The sequence below is a fragment of the Podarcis gaigeae genome (genome assembly GCF_964106915.1).
Source record: "Podarcis gaigeae genome assembly, chromosome: 5".
Taxonomy (NCBI): Eukaryota; Metazoa; Chordata; class Lepidosauria; order Squamata; family Lacertidae; genus Podarcis; species Podarcis gaigeae.
Window position 1 is genome coordinate 86,755,300 of NC_139681.1, and position 27,552 is coordinate 86,782,851.

The 27,552-nt window shown below is 45.2% G+C and overlaps 1 protein-coding gene across 1 annotated transcript in view; it reads left to right on the top strand.

Moving 5' to 3' along the window:
- The window catches only part of FNDC3B (fibronectin type III domain containing 3B), a 274,382-nt gene that overhangs the window by 37,590 nt on the left and 209,240 nt on the right, over positions 1-27,552 (top strand). The window contains exon 2 of the mRNA XM_083739234.1: positions 24,916-25,054. Coding sequence (XP_083595360.1) covers positions 24,944-25,054 — 111 coding nt within the window. The 5' untranslated portion in view covers positions 24,916-24,943. The remainder of the gene's footprint in view (positions 1-24,915; positions 25,055-27,552) is intronic.

A 27,552-nucleotide genomic window follows, 5' to 3' on the forward strand; every position in this document is an offset into this window, starting at 1 on the left:
TTCTCCACTGCTGTCAAAATATAGCTGTTAAACCCCTTGGGGGCACAGGCCTGTCTGTCTTGCTTTGTTGCTTTCCAAAATGCTTTGCGATGCGATCGTGCCCTGTGAATGCAGGCGCTGATATGATTGAGTTTGCTGTGACTGAGACCTGTCAGGCTTCTCGAATCAAGCTGCCGAAGTCTACTGCATAATTTGCTTCTCAGGCAGCAGTGGGAAAGCCATAGTTTGGTTTTTATTTACTTACCTCGGGCATTTGGGTGGCTTACAACAAGGTTATGAAGCAAGCTGAAAATACGTAAACAGGCCAGCAGCAAAAATGCATAACCGCAGGATGAAAAGTAGCAAAGATGAAAAGGTTAGGACTGGAGCAGGTGGAGAAGCCTGGGAAAACTGAAAGACACAGCATCTAATTGACAATAGAACATCGTCATCATCGTCATCATCAATATATACAGCCCTTCATCTGTAAATCTCAAGGTGGTTCGCAACATAAAATTACAAGATAAAAAGGCTATGTGAGCTGTTGTCAGGAAAGCATTCTGTAGTTGGGGTGCCACCACCGAGAAGATCCTTTCGCCCTAAAGGGACATGGCCTTGTTCCATATGGCATCCAAAGAACAGCTTCAGAAGGAGATCGTAAGGCCTGCCTTAGATACATCTGTAGAAGGGGTCCTTCAGCTAAGTTCTGTTTTGGATGCAGGCCATTATTTGTAGTAGCCATAGATTGTTGTTGTTGTTTAGTCATGTCTGACTCTTCGTGACCCCATGGACCAGAGCACGCCAGGCACTCCTGTCTTCCACTGCCTCCTGCAGTTTGGTCAAACTCTTGCTGGTAGCTTTGAGAACACTGTCCAACCATCTCGTCCTCTGTCGTCCCCTTCTTCTTGTGCCCTCCATATTTCCCAACAGCAGGGTCTTTTCCAGGGAGTCTTCTCTTCTCATGAGGTGGCCAAAGTATTGGAGCCTCAGCTTCACGATTACCCAGCCATAGATTACTCGGCCATAGATTACCCAGTTTAAATATGACAACAGATTATGTTTAGCATGGACCAGGAAGGGTATTTTTTTTTTGCGGGGAGAGGGGGGGACATACCAGGACTCAGGCATATCCCAGATAGCCAGACCGTGACTGAATCAGACCAATAAAGCGTTTTGTGTATGTGACACTTCCCTCAAAAGCAGATTGCCTTTCTGTGCTCAAACTCGGGGAAGTACTCTTGTGAGGCTCCAGAACTGCTGTATCTCTGTGGTTAATTTTTGGCATGTGCGGTGAAGAGGAAAAGGTGTCTGACCCCTGAGAGCTGCTGCCAGCCTGTGTAAACAATACTGAACTAGATTGGCCGATAGTCTGACTTAGTGGGAAGGCAGCTTCCTCCTTTGTTCCTAACTCCTCTCCCCCGTTCTTAGAATGTGTGTGTTTTTGAGAAATATATTTAAGGTGGCGGAGGAAGGAAATGATTTCCTAAATACTAGGCCTACAGAACTTGGCAGATGCCTTCAGCTATTAAAGCCAGAGGAACATGAAACCTCCCTCCCTCCCGGTACCACCTTTTCATTTTAAGATGGGGACCGACTGGATAATAAAAACAATTTTTCCGTCTCTTGTACACTTTCCCTGACTGACTTGCTTAATTTAAGGTCTCTTTGGTCAACCCTTCTCCTCTCAGATACAAAGAGGACCTCAGATCCTGCGCCCTTCCTTTGCCTTGGGCCACCAAATGACAAATGAGCTTTGTGACCCTGTCACTTCCACTTGTGTTCGACAACAAAAACCAACTTCCTGATTTCCAAAAAACCATTCTAAGTCTGGAGCGGCCTCCACGCTATTTCCTGTGTGTGCAGGGGGAGGAACGATTTTGAAGTTACATCAGTGGGAGGAGGAGGAGGAGGAGGAAGGATTTGGCATCATACTGAGCTATTGTGAACTGTTTTGTGATCAAGGTGTACCAGGTGTGCAAGGATGAGACCAGAGTGGACCGCTTCAGGTTGCAGGTGACTTAATGCCATCCTTTAGAATAAAAATGGGTACGTAATGGAGGAATTTGACCATTCTATGGACAGAGGAGATAAAAAATTAGCAAGGAAGTGTTGGAGGGGAGAGGGAACTGAATGCTGTGTCTCAAAACAAAACCCCAGAACCAAATTATCCCTCACCCCACCAGTTTATTTAAGAAATGTAGGACCTTGCTTCTATGTTTTGGTTGCGTGTCGAGGTCCCCAGGGCCACCCCAATAACTCACACATCACACAGAATTTTTTGTTTAGGATTTTTGGCATAATTTTGGCCACAACTTTATTAAAATACAAATTTGTGAGTGGTTGCTTAGGCATTGGTTGCGACTATCTGCCCCCACCCTGGGGTACAGACTGACATTCCACACGATGCGAAAGTCAGAATAGGGGAATACACTTGGGGATAGTGACGGAGCAGGGAACCTGCCCTCATCCCAAATGCAACCAGGAGCTCATTGCTATGGCCCAAGCCTCCTTGACAGAGTGGACAAGCAATAGTTAGCCCCCAATTCCTTTAACGGAATCCCTTGCAGCAGCAGCATTAGAGGGGCAGGCACAGCCAATCCATGCCCCTCAACCAGCCAAACCATAAACCAACGCCTAACCGCAAACTTACAAGTTGCTACGCAGTAGCCAAAACCAAATGGCCCCAGCCAGATGGACAAAATTCCTACCGGGCCCCTGCCCCAAGAGCAGACGACCCCATGACAGGCATAACAAGGTCAAAGCGAACAACCCTAATTCTAGGGAGGGGTGGCAATCCGATGCACGGGGCGAAAAGAGGAAGCCCTAGCCTCGTGCAAGGAGTTTTAGCATTTCTGGCTGTCAATCAACAAACGGGAACATTAACTTCTTCCCAACAACAAGGGAAGCCCCAATCGCATCAGTGGCCAACGATCAGTTAGCCCGCTCCCAACTTTGGAGTGTCCTGGCGGCCCCCATCGCCATGAAGGAGAACACGCTATGCTGGATTTCTCCAGTATTTTATAGTTAAGATGTAGGATTTAACTCTGGCCTCAGTTGAATGTCCAAATGGATGCACACAGCGCAAAAGAGGCTGGCTAATATGCCTTTGGAGTATGTCAGAAGATAATACCACCCAAAATGCAACCCGGAGGCCTGACGCGAGGCAGCTCAGCTGGGATTCCCCTTGTTGTCATATTAAGGAGATCCTTAGCACGAGCAATTGTAGGGCACATAATTTCAATGGGAAGCCTGACCTTTTCAAAAGATTTATGAGGAGGAGTGTCAAGGCTTGTTAGAAACACTTGTGAATGTCCCTCAAATTCTGTAACTCTGCTGGTTTATGAACTTAACAGTTCTGCTTTGCATACTGTTGGCGGTACTTTCCGAATCAGTGGTATAAATAGCTTTCTTCCATTTGGGGCTTTTACATTCACATCCTCCCTTGCTTTTGGGGTGCAAAACTGGTTATGGTGAAGATTTTAAAAAATACAGACCAAAAAGTATAACCACATGCTTTCCCTGGTCATAAAAATAGTGCCAAATTAAACTATTATTTCTGAACAATGAACAGTCTTTGGAAGATTTGGGGGGGGGCAGCTCCTAATGCTGTCATCAAATGCTTCCGCAGTATGTTTTGGTGACTGGAAGGTGGCGTTAAAATAATCTACGCAGAGTTGATTGTCGAAAGTAGTGATATGAGGTATAAAACGGTGATACTAGGTTTCTGACTTGGCTGATTTGCCTTGTTGTGTCTGAGTGGCTGGAAGTGTTTATCTTCCTTTAAGAAAAAGTGATTCTTCTTCATCTAGATGTTTTGATATTTGAAAATTCCAAAATGGATGGCCACCTGTCGTGGATTATTTAGCTGAGATTCCTGCATTGCAGGGGGTTGGACTAAATGACCGCAGGGCCCCTTCCAACTCATTCTTAAATTCTATGATTATAATGTTTATTTTGAGCAGGTCTTCTTCAATTAGTTCTTGCTCTGGTTTTGTATGCATGACACTTAAGAGTTTGACTTCATGTTGTTCTGGCTTTTGACATATGCCCCAAGGCAAAAATGTAAAGGGCTCAGCTGTTTTGGTTGGACTTGGTGCCTAAAAAGTGCATCCCGTGTGCCCAAAATGACACAAAAGGAGGTGGTATGAGCAGACAGAAGCATAAGCAAAGAAAAACCAAAAACCCTTTAGGAAAAATCCTAAGACGTGGCTGTGGAATACTGGTTGACAGCTGGGACCCTGAGCGGCAGCACTCTCTGCTGCAACATTTTGTTGCAGGTCTCTTGTGTAATACGATGGGCTTTTTTTTACCTCACCCCATGCCAGGCAAAGCCATGGGTTGGTATTCAGCTGAGTTTCAGCCTGTGTTTCTTTTGTAAGCAAGTCCGCTTGAGATTGTGGTTGCAGTGGGTGTTTAAGAACATGCAGGTGCAAGGAGCACTCCCTGCAAGTGGTTTTGGGGAGGGGGTGTGGATCAGTGGTAGAGGCATGTAGAAGGTTCTAGGTTTGTCTTACGTCTCCAGGTTCTCCTGTCTAGAACCTAGGAAACCAGCATTGAACAAACACCACCTTGGGGGGGGGCAGGCCTAAAAACCCCCACAACTGTACGAAGCACAGAACTTCGATAAAATAGTTTGAATGAACCTCGTCAGCTGCTGGCCGTTGTCAACACCACACCAATGGTCTGACTTTGGTAAAAGGCAGTTTCCTGTGTTAAACATTTTAAAAACGTGCAACATTTCTATGCATTTGTGCTGCATTTTCTAAGCCATGGGTAGGCAAACGAAGGCCCGTGGATGGTCTACATGAGTAGAATGTGTGCTTTTATTTAAAATGCATCTCTGGGTTATTTGTGGGGCATAGGAATTCGTTCGTTTTTTTCCCCCTTTCAGAATATAGTTCGGCCCCCCACAAGGTCTGAGGGACAATGGACCGGCCCCCTGCTGAAAAAGTTTGCTGACCCACTATTATGTGTCGTCAGCCTGGTTGGTGTCATTTTTTAAATACTCAATCTTCCCATAGAGCAGGGGTCAGCAACCTTTTTCAACCGTGGGCCTGTCCACCGTCCCTAAGACCATGTCTTGAAAATGAGAAACTGTAGTTAGATGTGCAACTCCCATCTGCGGTATAAATATCTTGGGAAACAGAACTTCAGCTTTATTGGTGTTTCACACAGGAAGCCAGTGAAGCGTGACTGACTTCAGGTGGTTGGCATTTGAGTAATCTGATTATGAATCGCAGCCTTGGCATTACTGATGCTGCAAAGCTGCGGGAACATGAAGCGGCGGGAGTGTTGGGGGGGATGACTATAACCCTACGACTTTAGAAACCATGTGATGGGGCTTAGGTGGAGCTCTGTCAATGAACAGCTTCCCAAAAGGGACAGCCATTTAAGCTAGATAGGAAACTGCGAATCGGGATAGGGGTTTGCTATTTATAATTGTGGTTCGAAAGGGCTGTGTGTTCTGTGATTCTGATCTTTCGTGTTTCTGCTCAGTTTCGAAATGCAGAGGAAACCAACCCAACCCTCCCAGGAGTCATTAGACCAGCCATCTGTAAATTGGTGTTTTGAAGTACAGCTCATGGTTTTTTGAGCTATAATCTGGGTTTGAAGGTAGCTGGGAGCCCCCAAAACATATGGAGGGCTCCAGTTTGGGGAAGCTATGTTAGACCAGTGAGTGTTTCGTCTCTGTCTTGACGTAAGCCAGGCATAGGCAAATTCCGGCCCTCCAGATGTTTGGTACTACAATTCCCATCATCCCTGACCACTGGTCCTGTTAGCTAGGGATGATGGGAATTGTAGTCCCAAACATCTGGAGGGCCGGAGTTTGCCTATGCCTGACGTAAGCCCTATCTGTACCATCCCTTTAAAGCAGTATCCTATCATTTCGAAACAGTCATGGCTTCCCCTCAGAGAGCCCTGGGAGCTGTAATTTGTTAAGGGTGCTGAGAGTTCCTGGGGTGCCCCTATTCCCCTCCCAGAACCAGTGTTTGAAACTCCCACTGTTCTAGGCGCATTTTGCAACAGGGAATTTCATTAGCGCGAACAGTTTCAGAGCTGTGCGCCTAAGATTTCAGATTAAAGCTGCAGAGTAGAAGGAAAGGAAGGCCTTTTTTCTGCCTCCCCACTTCCAGCTACTCTCTTGAAGACTGGAGAAGAGAGCATCTGAAGGGGGCTGAGCAGGGGAAGGACTAGACCAGGTGAAAAACAAACATACCATTTTGGCTGCAGTTCATTCCTTTTTCAGCTTTGTATCCTTGTTATTAAAAAAATGTGCCTAGGTAAAGGACCCCTGGACGGTTAAGTCCAGTCAAAGGCAACTATGAAGTGCGGCGCTCATCTCGCTTTTCCAGCTGAGGGAGCCGGTATTTGTCCACAGACAGCTTTCTGGGTCATGTGGCCAGCATGACTAAACTGCATCTGGCACAACAGAACACCGTGATGGAAGCCAGAGGGAACATCAATGCCATTTACCTTCCCGCCGGAGCGGTACCTATTTATCTACTTGCACTTTGACGTGCTTTCGAACTGCTAGGTTGGCAGGAGCAGGGACCGAGCAACGGGAGCTCACTCCGTCGTGGCATTCGAACCACCGACCTTCTGACTGGCAAGCCCTAGGCTCTGTGGTTTAACCCACAGCGCCACCCGTGTCCCTTTTGCTTACATAACTGGCTGCAATTCATTCTGCACCACTTAAACAGGAGCGAATGTTTTCACTAAAATGTAGAACAGACAGACAGACAGTACACATATAAACACCTTCCAGTGTCTGAGCTCCCATAGCTGGCTAGCACTTCATTAGCAGCAAACCATTTGCAAAGCCAAGAGAATGTGCACCAAGGCAGCCAAGGGAAATATAAAGAAATTGTCACACAGCATGCAGCTCCCAAAGAACTGAGCGCCCTGCCTCAGCTTCCTCAAACTCAGCTTGGGCTTCCAGCCCTAACAGCAGAAGAGGAGCCCTGCAGGATCAGGCCAAAGGCCCATCTAGCCCAGCACCCTGGTTTCGTGGTAGACAGGCAGGTGCGCCCACAGGAAATCAGCCAGATGCCATGGGCAAACAGGACCTGAGAGCAGCAGGTCTCTGTGGTGTTCGGACTGCAGCTGGCATTCAGTGGAATTGCAGGCAGCCAGCAACACCTGTGGCTTCTGAAGTTTCACAGCAGCCATCACCCACTTTCAAACCTTATTATTATTTTCTTTTTTTAAAAGAAAGAATAAGCACAGATTCTCAGGAGTCTACCGACTGCCACCTTTCAGGCTCCGTTACGCTCTGGCTAAACTACTACAACATCCACACTGCCCTGCTTACAGTCAGAAAAAGAAACATCATCGTGCTGCATTCGAAGTAGCTGGGGTGTGTGTGTGTGTGTGTGTGTAATTAATTCAGATGCTGTAGTTCTGGCGTCATGTCTTCCCGTGTGCATGACTCATCAGCTGATCTTGTGAACTCATTAGACGTGCTTTCAATTGAAGCCTTCGAGCTCCTTTGTTGTTTGCTTAAAACTGATGACTTCACAGCTCTCGCCTCTCCCCCCCCAGCAGCTCCCAGCTCATGTTTCTTAATGAGCAATGGAGTAACCTTAACAAGGTCCATCTGCGTTCAAGGGGATTAGAGGCCTTTATTAAGACATCCTTACCCCCGAAGCAGCTTCCTGTCCTTTATTGCCATGAGAGAAAAGTGCAAAGCAGAGAAATCAATTGAGGGGGTGCCAAAGAAGCCAGATTTGGAAACACGCCCAATGGGGTGGGAGGGGAGGGGGGCTATATTCAGGATGCAAACTGCTTAGGAACGGCACAGCCAGTTTAAAACGGTTCCGAATCGTAACTGCAGGATGATGGGGTGGTTGTTGTTTTTAAGGCAGGCTGCGTAAATGAGCAGCCGCGGTATTAAAAATATTGTTCTCTGCTTTTCTGTAGGCTGCTCATTCACAGAGTTGTTAGAGACGGGGGGGGGGGGGGAAGGATGCAAGGTTCTCTTCCCCCTCGCAATATGTGGAAGTACAGCTCACGAACTGATACGAATGACAAAGTTGGGGGAGCTGGGATTGCTCCGTTGGTAGAGCGTGAGAATCTTCATCTCAAGAGTCATGCGTTTGAGCCCCACGTTGGTCAAAATATTGCATTGCAGGGGGCTGGAATAAATAATAATAATAATAATAATAATAATAATAATAATAATTATTATTATTATTTATACCCTGCCCATCTGGCTGTTTCCCTAGCCACTCTGGGCGGCTTCCAACAGAATATTAAAATACAAAAACCTATTAAACATTAAAAGCTTCCCTGAACAGGGCTGCCTTCAGATGTCTTCTAAAAGTCTGGTAGTTCTTTTTCTCTTTGACATCTGGTGGGAGGGCGTTCCACAGGGCGGGTGCCACTACCAAGAAGGTCCTCTGCCTGGTTCCCTGTAACTTGGCTTCTCGCAGCGAGGGAACTGCCAGAAGGCCTTCGGCACTGGACCTCAGTGTCCGGGCTGAACGATGAGGGTGGAGATGCTCCTTCAGGTATACTGGACCGAGGCCGTTTGGAAATAGAGGACCCCTGGGGTCCCTTGCAACTCTATGGCTCTAAGTGCTTAGAAAAACAGGGGCTCCATTGTAGTTTAACAGTAGAGTAGATCTCCTGCTCAATACGCAATAGCAGGTGCACTTGCATACAAGCAAGGGAGGAATGTTTTATTAAAGCAGGTGAGCAATCCTGACTCAGCAGGAAGAGCCAAACACAGTTCAGGGCTCTCACAAGGTGAAGGAATAACAGAGTTAAGTCTGGTCCAAGGTTCGCAAGTCTGCGGTCAGTAACAAGGACTTCAAAGCTGCACAGTTGCTCCAACAACCACTCCATGATGAGGGTTTGGAGGCAGGGAGTTGGGTCAGGTAAGACAACAGCTCACGCTGCAAAATGTTTTTTTCCCCTCTCTCACCTCCTATTAAGATGGGAGAGCAGAGCAGAGCAGAATATTCATTACCGCGGATAATGAATTAGGCCTCATCTGCACTAGCCATTAAAAGCAGTGTCATGTCACTTTAAGCAGTTGTGCCTTATCCCAAAGAATTCTGGGAACTGTAGTTTGTTCAGGGTGCTCTGAGAGAGTTGTTAGGAGGCCCCATTCCTTTCCAGAAATCCCTAGGAAGGAGGATTGGTTGTTAAGCTACCCTGGGAACTGTGGTTCTGGCCAGTGTTAGAAACTGAGATATGAAAGCTAGGAGCTAAATAGCTAGGAGATAAATGGCACCTCAAACCAAATGTCAAGGCACAGAGGGGGAGTGGGTGGCGCTGTGGGCTAAATCACTGAGCCTCTTGGCTTGCCAATCGGAAGGTCGGCGGTTCGAATCCCCGTGACGGAGTGAGCTCCCGTTGCTCTGTCCCAGCTTCTGCCAACCTAGCAGTCCGAAAGCACACCAGTGCAAGTAGATAAATAGGTACCACTGCGGTGGGAAGGTAAATGGCATTGATGTGCCCTCTGGCATTTCCGTGCACTGCTCTGGTTCGCCAGAAGCGGCTTAGTCATGCTGGCCACATGACCCGGAAGCTGTATGCCGGCTCCCTTGGCCAATAAAGCAAGATGAGCGCCGCAACCCCAGAGTTGGTCACGATTGGACCTAATGGTCAGGGGTCCCTTTACCTTATATAAGCAAAATGTGCACTCGTCAGTAGCCAAAGGAATTGAATCCGACATGTTGGAAGTACCCTTTTGAGGGGGAGGCAGAGGGGGCTGAGGTTGCATTTCCGAGACTGGCATGCAGTTGTTAACATGCTGAAATAGAAACCCAGCTTTGAAGAAAAGGTTGACGCTGTTCCAGGCGCTACCCAAAGTTGTGATGCTGGACATGGTCCTGCAGATGCAGTGGTGGGAGTGGATGCAAAGCACATTTTTCTTATTGAAGAAAGAAAAAGCACATCGGCTGTGTCTTCAAACATCTTAGCTGAGACTTTTTTTCCTCTCCCCTCCCCAAGTTATCTTAATGTTGGCAGTAACCTTTCACCCTTAATAGTGCCCCCCACCCAAAAAAAAGAGAAAATAAATGAAACCTGCAGCCAGCCGTTCCCATAATGTGCCTTTCGAGCGTTTGACGCTGCAGAAAGAAATACTAAGATGTGAAATTCTGAGCGCTGAGGCCTGTTTTTGTTTTCTGTTTTCTCCTTCGAGGCAGTGGAAAAAAGTGGCTCAGAATTCATTCAGCATGAGGGCATTTCCTTAGCGAGAGAGGATCTGCGCAGCTGTCTGCAAAGGCCTGGAGGGTTCCCTGGAACATGAGGCAGCACTTGCGACTCCATCAACGGGGCTTTAAAAAAAGCAGGCTTTTTTCCGGCCGGGGGTGGGGGTGGCGGGTTGGTTGGTGGTGACTTCGGGATTCACTGGAAAGAATTTGCCAGCCTCCCCCCCTCCTCCCCTCCCATCTGTTTGAGGAAACAAATGGATATTGAGGGTTTTTGAGAATAGCAGCCTTTCATTTGGTTCGACGGACGCTTCATTTCTGAGCTGGCTGCGCGCTGAGGTCATTGGAGAAAGCTTGGGCCTTGATCCGGGCTCCCCGGATTCCGAAGCGCAGTGCGTTGTCGGTGCCCACGTGCAGAGGCCAGGAAGTAGGAAAGGTACTAAATCAGGGGTTAGCAACCTTTTTCAACCGTGGGGTGGTCTGCTGTCCCTCAGACCATGCGGTGGGCTGGACTATATTTTGGGAGGGGAAAAAATGAACGAATTCCTATGCCCCACAAACCCAGAGATGCATTTTAAATAAAAGCACACATTCCACTCATGTAAAAACACACTGATTCCCGGACCATCCGCAGGCCGGATTTAGAAGGCGATTGGGCCGGATCCAGCCCCTGGGCTTTAGTTTGCCTACCCCTGTACAGTCATACCTCGGGTTGAAGTTGCATTTTCGGGTTGAACTCTGCGGTGACCCGGAAGTAACAAAACATGTTACTTCTGGGTTTTGCTGCTCACGCATGCGCAGACGGTCAAAATGACGGCATGCGCAGAAGCGGCGAATCATGACCTGCAGACGCAGGTTGTGTTCGCTTCAGGATGCGAACGGGGCTCCGGAACGGATCCCGTTCGTATCCAGAGGTACCAGTGTACTAAATGCTTGGTTTTCTTCCTGCTCTTTGCTTTTATTCTTGCTCAGCTGGTGCTTTTCTCCTCCTGGAAACACCTGCCAGGTGTTGCTGCAGCAGAGGCCGCTGTATTAGGGTCAGAGGAGCAATGCCACCCCATCAACTTTGTACTGCCCCCAGACACCTCCCTTCTTATTTATAAGCAACCCAGATAGCAGAAGCAGCCACCAGCTTCTTACTCCCAATGTTACATCAGTTAGGGCTGGGCCACTTAACCTTGCTGTTAACAATGCAGTTTTTTTCCTGAGTCAGCTTTCACGTTTCCAGATGGCCATGGAGACACACCTCCTCTCCAGAGATGATCAGTGGCTTGCAAACTCAGCCTTACAAGGAACCGGGGTGGATTTGATTTAAATAAAAGTAGTTTTTACAGTAATATCAAAAAATTACTTGATTTGGTTAAACTGTTATAAATAGACAATTGTGAAATTATTGTGAGGTTTAATAAGTTAACTGTTTATATCCGGACAACTTTTCTGCTGTACTTTATTAGAAGGAGAAAAATAATCATTTCCTGAATAACAATTTAAACAATTTATTTAGCTAAAACAATAACATTATAGCAAATGTATTCATGTTTGTCAACTGATGTGGTTAAACTTTTTTTTTTTTAAACCCAACTTAGATTGAGTTTCAGCACACATGAAAAACTTAAAACAAATCCTTATTTCCTGATAAATAGCCTTTGGACTTAAATAGAAAAGTATCTTAAATAACCTAAATAGAAAACTATCTTTAGAAAGATTTTTTCCTCCAAAAGCATTTTATTTTAAAAATCCAATTTAAATCCAAAAAAATTGATTTAAATTAAAAAATCTGATTTTTTAAAAAAACCAAAAAAAACACAACCCATTGATTTTTATCCACCCTGTAAGGAACACTTGAAGGAGCTGGGCACGTTTAGCCTGGAAAAGAGGAGATAGGATAGTCATCTTCAAATATCTGTCACATGGAAGAGGGAGCAGGCTTGTTTTCTCCTGCTCTAGAGGGTAGGACTTGTGATTCTGTGACCACAGCCTCCTGAACTTGTATGTATCCCTGAATCTCCTTTACTAGTAAAGATTTCTTTGATTCATTGACGTGTTTGGTTCAGTGCCAAGGGAGAACAGCTTGATGTTACAGAGAAATCACTGTATGTGAACTTCTCTCTATTCCACCCCTACCCCCCTTTGTGCTGTAAAATCATTTCAGGTGTGCCGTTCAGTATTTAACACCGATGGGCCTGTGTTTTAACTTGGCACCCGAAGCAACGAACAGGTTTTGACTTGAAGGCAGCTGCATAGCTTTTGGACTAAATGTTGCTGCGGAAGTGTAAGCAGTGTGTGTGTGGGGGGGGGGGTGTATCGGGGAACGCAGTGGCATCACTCTGGGCTTTAGTCCCTCTGCAAACATTATTGCATTAATATGATTACAGTAAAAGTAGCACCGATACATTAGTACAGGGCTTTCAAGTGTTCAAAGCTCTTCCCACGCATTCACTAGTCAGCATTCTTAGCATGGCCCTGTAAGTTAAGTCTGTGTTATTCTGTCTCGAAAAGAGCGTGGAACGCACTCAACAAACAGATGACCATAGGGACTAAGTTTCTAGTACCATACATCTCCCCACACCAAATCCCTCCTGCATCCCCTGTTTCAGCATCTTCGTCACCCCCCCCAAAATTTTTTATTCATTTTATAACACAAATAAACAACACAAACAGAAAAAACAAACAATGCAAACAAATTCTTGTCTTATCCTTATTTTTTCTGAACATTGTTAAGTGAGCTTCCCCAAGTCCCCCCTATCTGATTTTCATTTTACCTCATCTTTAGCAGTTTACATATATCATAATTTTTAACCATTTTTTAATCACACTTACTTTTACCATAAAAATCTTCACATTTTATCCCTTACATATTAATACTTCTTAATATTAATACTTCTTCCAATCTTCTTCCACCGCCTCTTCTCTCTGGTCCCAGAGTCTCCCAGTCAGTTCCATATAGTCTGTTTCAGCATCTTCTTAATGATCACCTGAGCCACTAGACTTGGTTCTATGCAGTCAACTAATGGAGATGAAGAGGTCTCAATGCTTCTAGAGCAGAGGTCGGGAACCTAAGGCCCATGGGCTGGTTCTGGCCCACAAGCTTCCTGGAACCGGCCCACGGCCATTCCATTGATTGGCGTGGGAATTCCGTGCTTCTCCCCCCGCGGCGCCATTTTTTTCCTCGTTGCGGGGACCGACTTCCCGGTCGGAAGAGCGACGAAAATAGCTTGAGTGTACGCACAGGCATGCACGCTCCAGCCCACCAAGAGGTCTGCTGGGGAGTGGCCCAGCCTGGCCTCAAAAAACGTTGCCGGCCCTGTTTTAGAGGACAGTCTATTGCAAAACTCATTAATGCTTTTATGCAAGAATGATTCTCATTTCCAGTTCTTCCAAGAAAAAACAGTTATTGGAAAAAGCCAAGTCACTATTTTGTGACGATGTGGAAGACGAAACAGATTTGGCTTTCCATGATTTGGCTTTCTGTGTTGGGCAAGACGTATTTTGTGCACCTTTATGGAATTATTTGAGGTGTCCTTTCCTGTCATCCCGATACAGTCAGTCAGGTATTGGTTTCGAAGGAGGAGTGGCGTCTTGGGTCTTCCTTGCAGGCTGGACCTCTCATAGGAACATAGGCAAAGGTAAAGGGACCCCTGACCATTAGGTGCAGTCGTGGCCGACTCTGGGGTTGCGGCGCTCATCTCGCTTTATTGGCCGAGGGAGCCGGCGTACAGCTTCTGGGTCATGTGGCCAGCACGACTAAGCCGCTTGTGGCGAACCAGAGCAGCGCACGGAAACGCCGTTTACCTTCCCGCTGGAGTGGTACCTATTTATCTACTTGCACTTGACGTGCTTTTGAACTGCTAGGTGGGCAGCAGGGACCGAGCAACAGGAGCTCACTCCATCACGGGGATTCAAACCGCCGACCTTCTGATCAGCAAGTCCTAGGCTCTGTGGTTTAACCCACAGCACCACCCGCGTCCCCATAGGAACATAGAAGCTGGCCAAGTCGTTCCTCCAGTCCACCTAGGTTAGTATTGTCTATACTGACTGACAGCAGCTGCCCAGGGTTTCAAAGAGGGAATTCCGGGGTGTTGAATGATTCCTGAACTTCAGCCCCTCTCACTTCCCTCACTATTGATTGCCCTAGTGATCTTGCAAGCCTTAGCCATGCTTCCTTCGGCCCTCTGACAATTCATTCTCATATAACTAGTTCTTGTTTGCTGTTCTGGGTGCTAACTTCTTAATTAAAATCGGCGCTTTCGGGGTCCCGCGCGAAAACTTTACTATACAAATGTTCCACGGGTCCCCTGATGTTAATTACATATCCTGGATTTTTCTGAGGTGGAAAACAAAACAAAACACGGAACAGTGAACCCTTTATGCTCTTTCTCCGAAATAATGTTACTGTCAGGATGTGAACAAGGTGTTAATCCTATGTCTGTGGGAGATGATAAACAGATTTTTTAAAAATAATAATAAAAAACCCCCAAACTTCCAATCTCTCTCAACTAGAGTTGCTGAAATGCCTTTGAGGGTTTCCCCATTAGAAACATGGATTCCTTTTCTGTTCACCTTGAAAGTTCCCAGTGCCGAAGTCAGAATTTGAGGGCAATTTTTCCACGCACAAAGAGACCATTCATGGTTCGGTAACCAGTAACTACTGGGGGAATACAGCCCCAGTGAGGCCGAGTGGGCATACAGATGGTAGAGCATCTGTTTCTTCTGGCTGCTTGCCACTCGGTAGATTTTCAGCTAACCCAACAGTGCTTGGTTGTGTGTGGAAACACCCCTCTCCCCCCTTAACCCTCCCGCGGAGTTGGTTTTCTAGTTAAATGTCACCCATCAAATAGGTGTGCTCCTTAATCACTGCAGGCAGAGCTACACACACATTCGATTTTTTGTTTTGCTTTATTGCAACAAGCCAGTCTTCCTCTCGATTCTCCATTGCACTGATTATCAGCACCTTGGAAGCCTCTGAGCCAAAGGGCTTTTGAATTAAGCATGCCGATAATAGTTTTTAAAAGGTGAGAGTTATCCTTGCAAATTCTATCCTTGAGCTGGGGCTTACAGAGGAGATGTTAACTTGCCTAAGGCTACTTTATCTGCTGGAGTGTTAGAACTGCTGGCCCCGCCAACACAATTTCTTGCTTGTTCTTTTTCCTTTTTAACATTTTTGTTGATTTTATTAAAAATTAAAAAATTGGCAACTTCCGTATTTTGGGCTGGGGCTAGATAAAAAAAAAAAAGGAATACATTTGCTATCTGGGCTTCTCTCCTGAATCTCTCTGCATCAGAAGTTATTTCTGGTGCACAGTGTCCCAGAAATCAACACGAGAAAACCAAACTTCTTTGCTTGTTGATTGCAACACACTAAAGCAGCACAAGGAGCTGTTTTCATCCTTTCTTTTCCTTCTTTTCGGCCCTGAAAGGCATTCGTTTATGTTTCAGCCCGAAATCCAGACAATTAGGGCCCACAAATGCAGCATTTACAGTGCTTCAACATTTCCACTGGGTGAGGAATTCCTCCAGCTAGTAGCCAGAGGTGCTCCATTCTAGGGGATGCCCCGAAATCTCTCTGTGAATGGCTATTGTGGGACGCCTGGCTTGAATGAGAGACTTGTGTGAAGTGCTTTCCCACAATAATACAATGTGCTACTCACTGTCAATATGACTACAGCCATAGGTCAGGTTAGCAGCGAGCGATGTAAAAGAGTTTTTGCACACTGAGAGAAGAACAATTGCGCTGTGGAAAAAATTGTGCTGTTGATCTTAGTAAATTTTATTTCTTTAATAAAAACATGTCGCTTCATTATCCTGAAAGTGGTATTAAATATTTTTTTGTTGGGGGGTTGCGGCAAAATGATACGCTCTTTCAGATTTGTGTCTGCGTGTAGCACAAACCAATTTTTATGTGTTTGCCCGAACAGATGATTTGCACAATAAAAGCTGTTTGAAATTTGACCTGTTCCATTCCCAGAGAGCATTTCCAGGGTTTGGAAAGTGTGATAATCATGTGTAGGATTGTACATAATTTGTGCACATGGCTCAAAAAGCCATAACTGCTCTCTCTCCCCCCCCCCCCACTCCCGAAGTGATAAATGAAGAAGTAAATTAGCCTGGAATTGGATGTTTCGAGCTCAAGTTGGGAAGAGGAACCACATTCCCCCAAGTGACCCAGCATATTCAGGACTTATTTAGTGTTCTGTGTATGCTTTAGAATGAAAATTCCCCTTTAAATGCAGCATCATGAGAATACAGGACCCCCACTGCATATTAGGCAAATTGAAAGAAAATATGCATAGGATATTGTGCCAGAACAGACATTCCACATGAATCCATTATTATTTTTTACACTCTTCTTTTTGCTTAAATGCAGCTGCTGAAAGGAAGAACCAGCACTCAGGCGGAGGAGAGAGAGGCTTATTAACTCTCCTCTGTGTTCTTTGCCAACACAAAAATTACTCCCCCAAAGCTGCTTTTACCTTTCCTGGGGATAAGATACAGGTACAACATGTCCCCTCCTCGGGGAAATAAAAACAGTTGGTGAGGGGCTGTGTGTATATTCAGCAGGAAAGGATTATGGGTAAAGGTTTGAGAATCTTCTTCTCCAGTACAGTTGTACATTGGTTCGTGAACACCTTGCAAGTCGAACGTTTTGGCTCCTGGATGCTGCAAACCTGGAAGTGAGTGTTCTGGTTTGCGAACTTTTTTTGGAAGCTGAACATCCAACACGGCTTCCGATTGAGTGCAGGAAGTTCCTGCAGCCAATCAGAAGCTGCACCTTGGTTTTCGAACATTTTCGGAAGTTGAATGGACTTCCGGAACGGATTCCGTTTGAGAACGAAGGTACGACTGTACTCCCCGTTGCAGCCCCAGCGACTGTTTTGGGGAGTGCAAGCAAAGAGGCTGTGAAAGCATCATGGAACTGTGAACATATTACATGTAATACTGCTGTCTCTCTTGTGTGCTGCTCAATTCCCTGTGTGACGTTGACTTGGTTCACACATAATTCTAGGCCAAACTGTGGCTTAGCACGAATAGGCAAGCACGCGGATACACAGACCGGAAATCACAGCTGCTCTGCTCTGTGCTGTCCAGAGCTAAGCCATGGTTTGGCTTCATATTACGTGCAAACGCAGGCTATGCAGCCAAGGTTTGTTCTTGGCTTGCCACTCGTGGTTTCTTTGAGGGAGACAAACCATTAGGATGGCTTCACATGTCATGCTAAGGCAAACCGTATCTCAGCAGGAACAGGAGAGGAGTGAAGCAGCCATAATTTTTGCTTTGTGTACCCATGGTTTGGCTTAGCATTATGTGTGAACTGGGCCAACATAGTATTGTGGCTGCAGTAACCCAGCCAGAAAGGGGGGGTATAATGTATAATAATAATAATAATAATAATACCAGTGAGTCTGAATTGACCACCAGATTGATGTTTACTCCTGTTCGGAAATACTAAAAATGCTTATTCCTCTGTTCTTTGGGTAAGATTTACCCGTTGTTCTGCTATTTATTATAAAGTCTAGAGTGTTGCCTGTGCATTTTGCACATCAAAAGGTTTATATGCCACTTCAATTGTTGAAAACTATTGCTGCTTTTGTCGGGATGTGGGTGGCACTGTGGGTAAAAACTTAGTGCCTAGGACTTGCTGATCGTAAGGTCGGCGGTTCGAATCCCCGCGGCGGGGGCCCAGCTCCTGCCCACCTAGCAGTTCGAAAGCACCCCTAAGTGCAGGTAGATAAATAGGGACCGCTTTATAGCGGGAAGGTAAACGGCGTTTCCGTGTGCTGCGCTGGTGCTGGCTCGCCAGCTGCAGCTTCGTCACGCTGGCCACGTGACCCGGAAGTGTCTTTGGACGGCGCCGGCTCCCAGCCTCTTGAGCAAGATGAGCGCGAAACCCTAGAGTCGGTCACAACTGGCCCGTACGGGCAGGGGTACCTTTACCTTTTATTGCTGCTTTTAAATTTTATTTTTTTACTGCTCTGTGGATAGGCAACCGAAACTCAGGTTCGAAGAGAACCCTTCTCTGAATGAGTCAAGATTCCCCAAGTAGCACTAGTACTTGCTGTCTTGATTATTGGATCTCGTTGGAGATGTCCTACCCTGATTAATTTGGTCTGCCTCATGAAACAGGACACTCTTGTTTAATGCCACTTAAAACTAATCTCCTCATTCCTGAGATTCCCTTTGTCTGGTGTGCTTGCTAACTGTACCTTACATGTCCTGAGCTACTCTAGCAGCGACAGAATTTATTGGAATGTCAGCTTTCCTCCTAATTACCTTGACCTTTGTGAACTAAACTCATGGGAATGTCAGACACGGAACGGAGCTAAGCTGCAAAATGGAAAGGGACCAGGGCCAAGCTCCAAAGTGGTGCCGTAAACTTTGCTTTCAAATAAGAGAAAAATGGGAGATCCAGCACCCAGTCTGCCCCTTCCAAGTGTTTTGCTCCAGTTGGTAGAGGCAAAAGAATTGAGAATGGTGGCTGTGGCAAGAATACCTGCTAGCAATCTGCTGTGTAGGAAGGAAGAGGGGAATGATGCTGGCTCTCTTCAAGGTGAGTCAAGCACTCTTGGTGGGTTGGTACCCTTCTGTCTTGGGAGGCAATGGAGGTGCTCCTTTGGGGGTGAAGAAGCATCCATTGGGGGGGGGGTGAAGGGAGCTGTTCGAAGGTTGCAGGGCCTGCTGTGGCTGTAGAGACGGATGCGGGAGAGACATGTTTTGTTGCAGCCAGGGAAGATGGAGGCGTCCGGTTGTGCTGCTGCAGATGTACCATGGCATTTCTTATCTGTATTGAAATACACTTAGATGGCTTAAAAAGGGGATTATTTACTTGCTTGCTTGGGGCTGCTGCTTCCACTTGTCTTGCTTGCCAACTCCAACCACCCGCAAAACTCCCTTCCAAACTCTCCTCTCTTGGCACCTTGCCTGTTCTGTCCCAGGTTGCCCCAACGTTCCCTTCTCACAGCTTGGCCAACTCATGCTCTCACCCTGCTGCTGCCATCACTGGCGGGAAAAAGAAGCCTGCTTTTTTAAAAAATCAAATAAAAAAATAAAAAACTTATTTTTAATTAGTTCATTTTATAAAATTTATATATCGCTTGATTGCAGAAAAAACCCCCTCAAAGCAGTCCACACAAAAGATAAATATTATCTTTTGTGATAATCTTTTGTGATAAAAGTGATAATATTATCACTTTTTTAAAAAATACAAATTTAAAATACACAGATAGTTTTAAAACCAAAAGAAAATAAACTAAAACTTGTTGGCAGCTTTCAGGCTAAAAGAGTAGTCAAATGAACAAGGGCCTAAAAAGGAGTCCTACTTTAATCAGGTGAACACACTATGCAGCCTAGCATCTAGTTCTCACAACCAGATAGATGAAAATGCGAAGCCTGCCAGCCAGCCAGACATTAACACAGTGGCATTTGCTTGCTCATAATACCCATCAAGGGGACGCGGGTGGCGCTGTGGGTTAAACGACTGTGCCGCTTGGACTTGCCAATCAAAAGGTTGGCGGTTCGAATCCCTGCGACGGGGTGAGCTCCCATTGCTCGGTCCCTGCTCCTGCCAACCTAGCAGTTCAAAAGCACGTCAAGTGCAAGTAGATAAATAGGTACCACTCTGGCGGGAAGGTAAATGGTGTTTCTGTGCGCTGCTCTGGCTTCGCCGGAAGTGGCTTAGTCATGCTGGCCACATGACCCGGAAAAACTGTCTGCGGAAGCGGACAAACGCCGGCTCCCTCGGCCTTTAAAGCGAGATGAGCGTCGCAACCCCAGAGTCATTCACGACTGGACTTAATTGTCAGGGGTCCCTTTACATTTACCTTAATACCCATCAAATAATATACAGAGACATACTGCCCATAGTATTAGAGGTACTGTTGTGACTCACAGCCATTGGTAGATATATCTTTCATGAACTTGTCTCTCAAGATTTGCTGCGTCAGCATATGATTAAATAGCACGATCCTTTAACTATCATCCGCTTCGTGCATTGTTTGCATATAATTCCTAAATGTTGTCATGTATGGGTCCTGTTGAAGTCTGATATGTTTATTATTGACAATTCATAATGCAGAAATGCATCCTTTGCTTCTTTGTAATGCTCCTTCCAGGGCAGGGGTGGTGGTGATTTACAAATATATATCAATAGATATTTTGTTGCCACTTCAGTTTCCCTGATTACCTTTGAGTTTCAGCAGAATAAAAGCACCCACAAACTTTTGATATGGTTGACCTTTTTCATGGAGTCCTGGATATTTGTTTTTCCTAAAATAAAGCGGTTTTGTTTGGATGCTTTCAGATTAATCTGCCGTGCTTGCAATTAGGTATACAAAGAGGAGTTCTAGGGTTAAGGAGGCTTTGAAGTAGATGTGATGCAACTATGCTAATGAATGCACATCAGACAAGAAGACAAATTCCAGGCTCTTTTGTGCCTTGACCATCCAGCTGTGTACACACCTCTAGTCACCCATGTCTTATCAAGAGCTTTTTTCTACATGAACCGTTATCGCCGCTCCTCCCTGCACTCAAAACAGCAAGCTGTGGCACGAATCTGTCTTCTATGCAGATGTGCTCTTTGTTGCTAAATTAGGACTTTCTTTTCCTCTTGTTAGATTTTTGGTGAAACAAGTGGCAAAAAAACCCCTTCCTGTATCTGCATTCATGGGGAAACTTGATTTTATGAGCTGTTAATACAGTGGTACCTCTGTAACCCTTTTGGATTATAGCCATTTTGGATTACAACCCCGTCAAACCCTGAAGTGTGTGTCCCTTCCTCAAATTCGGATTGAGGTTGTGCTGCTGTTTTCACAATCCAAATATCTCCCTTCCTTTGGAGATTTAATTTGGATTCATGTTGAGTTTCATAAATTGTTATTATTAGCTTTTCCAGTCAAAATTCGGACATGGAAGTGAGGAACATGTTTTGGCATGCATTAAGAGTCAAGACGTGTGTTTTTCTAGGAAACTTGAATTCTTATGTATGGTATATTACGGGACTTGAAACATCCTTGCAGCTCCTAACATAAGCTAACACTTAACTCATTCACTCAGGTTAACTGGCCATAGATGGACATTTCTTAGATAAATGCTGCTCTAGTCTGTTTGATGACTTGTCTTTCCCCATATGGATCTAATAAATATTTAGTGGTTGTTGACATCTTGAGTTAATTTCAGAGTCTCCCCCCCACAAAAGGCACATCATTTAACTAAAGAGCTGTAGGACATTGCATTATCAATTTGACGCACAGGTTGATTACAGTGAGGGTCAAATGGCAAGAGTATTGGCTTAGGATGATTCCAAGTTGCAAAAAGTTGGAAGCATATCCTGATTTCCTGGGTCTACAGCTTAAGCTTAGCAATATTATGAAAAATTCCCCCATATGCCATGGATTTAAGTGGGTTAGGACATATGAGGATTAATTGAAAATTAGTATTTCTTGTACATTTCCAGTCAAGCACAAGGAATGCATATAAAATCTGAAAGTGAAACCAAAGCTTTAACTTGTTTCAGTCTTTTGTAAGCATTTTGCAGCTCAGGCTTGTTTGTTTTGTTTCCCTGCTACCCCAAAATGCAGTGGAAAATGTAATCTGCCCCTAGAGACTCAGCTACTTCCCTGCATTTTTTATTTTGTTGTTCCCAAACTTGCCCTGTAATTGACAATGCTGTTAGCAGATTTAGTTTAGCTTTTGCCCAGAGAGCGTAATGATGGCTGGATTTGTTTCCCACAGGTGAAGTGTTTAACGTAGCCATCTCTTGTCAGCCTTTTAACCTCCTAGAATCTCCTTAATGAACTTCTATAGAACGCCAGAAGTAAATTGGAAATTCATGTGGTTTTGACTGACAGACCTTTAGAAGGCGAGAAAGAGAGAAACCTATTTTTTTTTGCAGACACTTCCATCAATCATGCGAACGAGAGCCCTATCATAAGCATGCCAAGCGGTTCTTGAATATGTTATTAGTGAATGCCTAATTTATTTTTCTAAAGTTGGGCAAATAATGGAATCATGCACTTCCACACCAACCCTGGAAAACCACATTTTAACATGTCAAAAGAAAAATAAGTCACGAATGTAAAAACAGAACAAAAGCCTAACACGAGTAACCTGTGGTTTTGCAAGAGGGACTTGTAAAAGCAAGGCTGTAGGATAGACTTCTCTTGTCCTTTGTGCCTCTTAAAGTGGGAAATTGTGGATGTGGGGAATATAGAAAATGTAAATGACTGGAGCCTCTTTGTGGGCCTTTGATAGATGGGTTGAGTGAAGGTGATTGACACTTGAGCAAGGAAATGTTTGTTTATGTTTTGGGGCAGAGAAGAAGCAGTGAAAGATATGAGGTGCTCTCAGATTAAGAAAAATAAAAAAGCAAGTTCCATTCTGTAGACTTTGAATACCACTTTCAAAACGCCTGATTTCTGTCTGCTTCAAAGAATTCTTGATTATCCTCTAACTCTGTAATCTTGCCAATATTGATTCAGTCACTGCTTCCATGTTGGATAAATGTCTTCTTTTGATTGGTTTCATGTCTTAACTTCTCGTTCCATGATGCAGGACCTGTTCTTAAGACACACTTCCTGGTTCCAATCTTTTTACCCTAGTGCAAAGATTACTGTGGTGTATTGTGGCAGCTTAACCACGATGGGCCTGTTATTCAAGGGGGAAATAAATTGTGTAGTCTAAGGAAATGGTCTTGATCTCTAGAAGCTTCTACTGGATCACACACTGCAGTAGAAGAGACCAGAGATGGCTTGACGTCAAAGTTATAATAGGTTATGTTCAGGTACTTAGTGCTGGAAGTATATAAAGTGCTTTTCTGGTTCTTTGTCGAAGTATCTATTTCCTTAACCTGTGGAAGGACTTCATTTGTGTTCTGCAGTGTATTTGCTAGAGAGTCAGTATTATTGCCTTGTAAACCAGTGTGAAGGCACAATTAACATTGAATTTATAAGACCTGTGCTTGAAAAGTTGCCAGAACTTTTCTTGGATAGTTCCAGAAGTGCTGGCGAGGGTGTCAGCATTTACAGCCTGAGAACACTGCATTGCCTGGTGTCATCCAGGAAATCTAGCTTTCTAAATATTGGAAATATTTGCCAGGGCATGCTTAAATTTTCTCACCTTCCCCACATTCCTTGTGGCTCCGTAAATAATCTGTATTGTGCACCCTCCTTTTTTAGGGGTGCACTAAGTTTGAAAAAGAAAGGCTTTTCTAACTCTGCTTGAACTGTTATTTAATGATCATCAGTGGTAAATTTGTACTTTGGGAGCGTTAGCTGGCATTATATTGAATTTTGTTTCTATTACGGTTGAGACTTTTGTAAAATCATGTTTGTACTTCATTGTGTGCATTTGAAATGTTGCAACCTGTCCGAAACCTCGGGATAGGAGTATGGGTGCAAACTTTTAAATCTAACCCCCTCCCCCCATGCTTTGCAAATGTTTTTCAAGGCAAGCTGCCATGTCTGAATGCAAAGTATATAAATTATAAAAAGTTGGACAGCAGGTACGTTGACCATACCCTGACCTTGTCTTTGATATCTGAAGACAGTTTCCAGGTATCCCTGCTGAGAGAGGTTGTAGGTTGGCGACAAGGGAGAGGGCCTTCTCAGTGGTGTCCCCCCATACTGACTATGGAATGCTTTCCCCAGCAAAGCCCACCAGACATCAACTTTAACATAGAGTGGTACCGCTGGTCAAGAACTTAATTCATTCTGGAGGTCTGTTCTTAATCTGAAACTGTTCTTAACCTGAAGCACCACTTTAGCTAATGGGGCCTCCCACTGCCGCCGCACGATTTCTGTTGTCATCCTGAAGCAAAGTTCTTAACCCAAGGTACTATTTCTGGGCTAGCAGAGGCTGTAACCTGAAGCATCTGTAACCCAAGGTACCACTATATTTTTAGTGCTGTCTTAAGATCTCTCTGTTCTCCCAGACTTTTGAGAGATTATGATAATCATATTTAGTGCATCTGTGTGAGAGTGTTGGAGAGGGTGGTATTTTATTGTTAAACTTGGTGGTTTGTGTATAAGTTGCCTAGAAATGTTTTTGAATTATTATTATTATTATTATTATTATTATTATTATTATTATTACTATTATTATTAATTTTAAGTATTATACACACACACACACACACACACACACACAACAGAGAAGCTTTACCTGAGGGATAAGGTGCATGCAACATTTTATGGCATGGTGCTACTATCTTAATAGCCACTCACACGTTAAATTGCATAAAAATGATTAATATAGAATGTTTCTTTGACACAATACCTGCTGAAAGTCAGTTTACATTGTATGTTTTAATTCAGGAAAAAAATCAGAAACTTGAAAATTCTCCCAAACTACTTGGAAAAGGACCATAGAAAAGGACCATATTTAAAAATGGTGGGTGATTAACAGAGCTATATAGTCCCATCTTATTCAGTGCAGGAATCAGAACACACTGTTCCCCCATCCAATTTGAAATCATTCCGGACCTGTTTTAGCTTTGCAAATGTGCTAGCAGTTTTACATAATGTACTTGTCCGAGAGGCTAAAAGGGTCCTCTGAGACTAGGCTTTGGGTCATTCAGAAGTCTGGGTAGTATCAGGGCAGGGTGTGTGTGTGATCAATTCACCTGTTGATTATCTGATGCAGGAACAACAACAGCAAAATCTGCCCATAGATCTTGAAGCTAGTTGCCCCAAGTGACAAAATCATATTGGTACTGAAGTAAGAATGGAATTATCAAATGTTATCACTCAAGATTTATATATGTGTGTTTTTCTTTGACGTTTAGGAGGCCCGCTGAGGAAAATTCTCCATGAATGTACGTCACAATGATGATGACCGACCAAATCCCACTGGAGTTGCCATCGTTGCTGAATGGGGAGGTAGCTATGATGCCTCACTTAGTCAATGGAGATGGAACTCAGCAGGTCAGTAACTTCTGAAAGTGATAAGTTGAAGAGCCAATTGACTTACTTTGAATGTGCCAGTTGACTTACTTCAAAGATTTGAGAGATTCTGCTACACCACACTTACTTTCTCTTCGTCTTATGTGCAGTTCATGCCCATATTAAGAAATAAAACCTGTCCTCGTTTTAGTAAGAGACTCAAACATGAACTCTGAGGCCTGTGCATTAAATAATACAGCATATGACTCACTTAAGGTATGCTGCTTTGTCCAGATTACCTTGTGCTGCAATGGCCTCCTTTGGGGGGAAAGTCGGGATATAGAATTAAGAAATAATAACAAATAGGGGTTGTGCTTACTATTTTTGGGTCTTTAATTTATATTGTATTCTGGAATTTATGGGACGCGGGTGGCGCTGTGGGTTAAACCACAGAGCCTAGGACTTGCTGATCAGAAGGTCGGCGGTTCGAATGCCCGCAATGGGGTGAGCTCCCATTGCTCGGTCCCTGCTCCTGCCAACCTAGCAGTTCGAAAGCACGTCAAAGTGCAAGTAGATAAATAGGTACCTGTAATGGTTATAAGGGGTCACTTGTGCGTAAGTTGCTGTTACTGCTGGTTAGATCTCCTGGTTAACCTTGCCTCGGCTGACAGCCTTTCGCTCCGTGGCTGTTCAGTCGCTTGCAGAATCCGTCAGTGGGCGTTTCTTGAACCTCTTCCAGCAAAGAAGTTGTTTGACGCCAAGTCTCCGCCTACTCTCCCTGCGCGGAAATCTTCTGCGCAGGGAAGGAGTGGGCAGAGGCGTGCCTGTGCTTTCCCCACTAGTTTCGGGCGAAGAGTCTCGGAGACCCCTCTCCGACTCCTCCATCTCCCTCCCTTCTCTACTGGTGTTGCGCTGATTTCCTTCCCCTCTGCTGATCCCCTCTCCTGCATCGCTTGGGAGCCTTGCCTCCACCTCTCGCTCCGATGTCAGTTCCCTGACAGTACCGCTCTGGCGGGAAGGTAAACGGCGTTTCCGTGCGCTGTTATGGTTTGCCAGAAGCGGCTTAGTCATGCTGGCCACATAACCCGGAAGCTGTACGCCGGCTCCCTCGGCCAACAAAGCGAGATGAGCGCCGCAACCCCAGAGTCGGTCACGACTGGACCTAATGGTCAGGGGTCCCCTTTACCTTTACCTGGAATTTATATTGTACCTGGAATTGCTCAGAATGGCTTACATGTGGTTTTGAGCAGGTCTCCCATTCAACCAGTTTGCAAGACTCGCATTCAGCAGCAGAACTAGGTCATGATTTCGGACTGTTCTAATGTAGACGATAACATACTCAAATGCTCATAATACCCTTCATGTAAAGTAGACATTAGCGTGGTGTTGGGAGCAAGCCACAGTAAGTCACACCGTGCGAGTTGGAGTTAACTCTTTACTAGCAAATACATGATTTGCACAAATCTTGGTGGAGTGTCGGGCCTAAATGAGCACAACAACTCATCTGTGGTAGTTCTTCCCCTCATGAGGCAGTTGCTGAGGCAACTGTTGCCTCCCCAAAATCCCCTCCTCCCTATGGTTTCCTCCAGCAATTGGAGACTGTGTCTCTGCGCAGCCAACCTCTCCTCCGCCCTTTTCATGCCTCTTCTGGTTCTGGGAGGCCAGAGGGAAGGGGAGCTTGTCACAGCAGGAGGGGGAGACACCCCTGCCTCTTCACCAGCCTGACACATTTCTTCCTCTTGGCCTCCCTCCCTGCCCTGCTTCAGCCTCTGCATCTGATTCTGGACTTTTCTCTGCCCCAGGTTCTCCCAGCTGAGAAGTTTCTCAGGTTCTCCCAGCCTGTTACCCCCCTCAGCTTCCAACACCTCCTCTTCCCAGTCTTCTCCCTCTGACCACTCATTGTTGTCCCACCACCACTCTCTGGGCTCGAAGTCTTCTTCCCTTGGGGGTTCCCCAGCTGGTTCTTTTCAGTATACCTGAAGGAGCATCTCCACCCCCATCGTCCAGTCCACTGAGGTCCAGCTCTGAGGGCCTTCTGGCGGTTCCCTCCCTGCAAAAGGTGAGGTTACAGGGAACCAGGCAGAGGGCCTTCTCAGTAGTGGCACCTGTGGAATGCCCTCCCATCAGATGTCAAGGAAATAAACAACTATCTGACTTTTAGAAGACACATGAAGGCGGCCCTGTTTAGGGAAGTTTTTAATGTTTGATCATGTTTTTTATATTCTGTTGGGAGCGCCCAGCCAGATGGACGGGATGATGATAATGATAATAATAATAATTAATAATAATTAATAATAATAATAACAACAACAACAACAACCATTCCTCTGTGTCCAACCAGTCCATGACACACAACAACAACAACAACAACAACAACAACAACAACAACAACAACAACAACAACCACCGTTCTCTGCGTCCAACCAGTCCATGACACGTGACTAGAGGCTTTCCCAATGACATCCCAGTCCCTTTGGTGCATGAATTGTGCGCAGCATGCGCTAAGCAATTCCCAACACTCGCTGGCTCTGCCTCTGCCT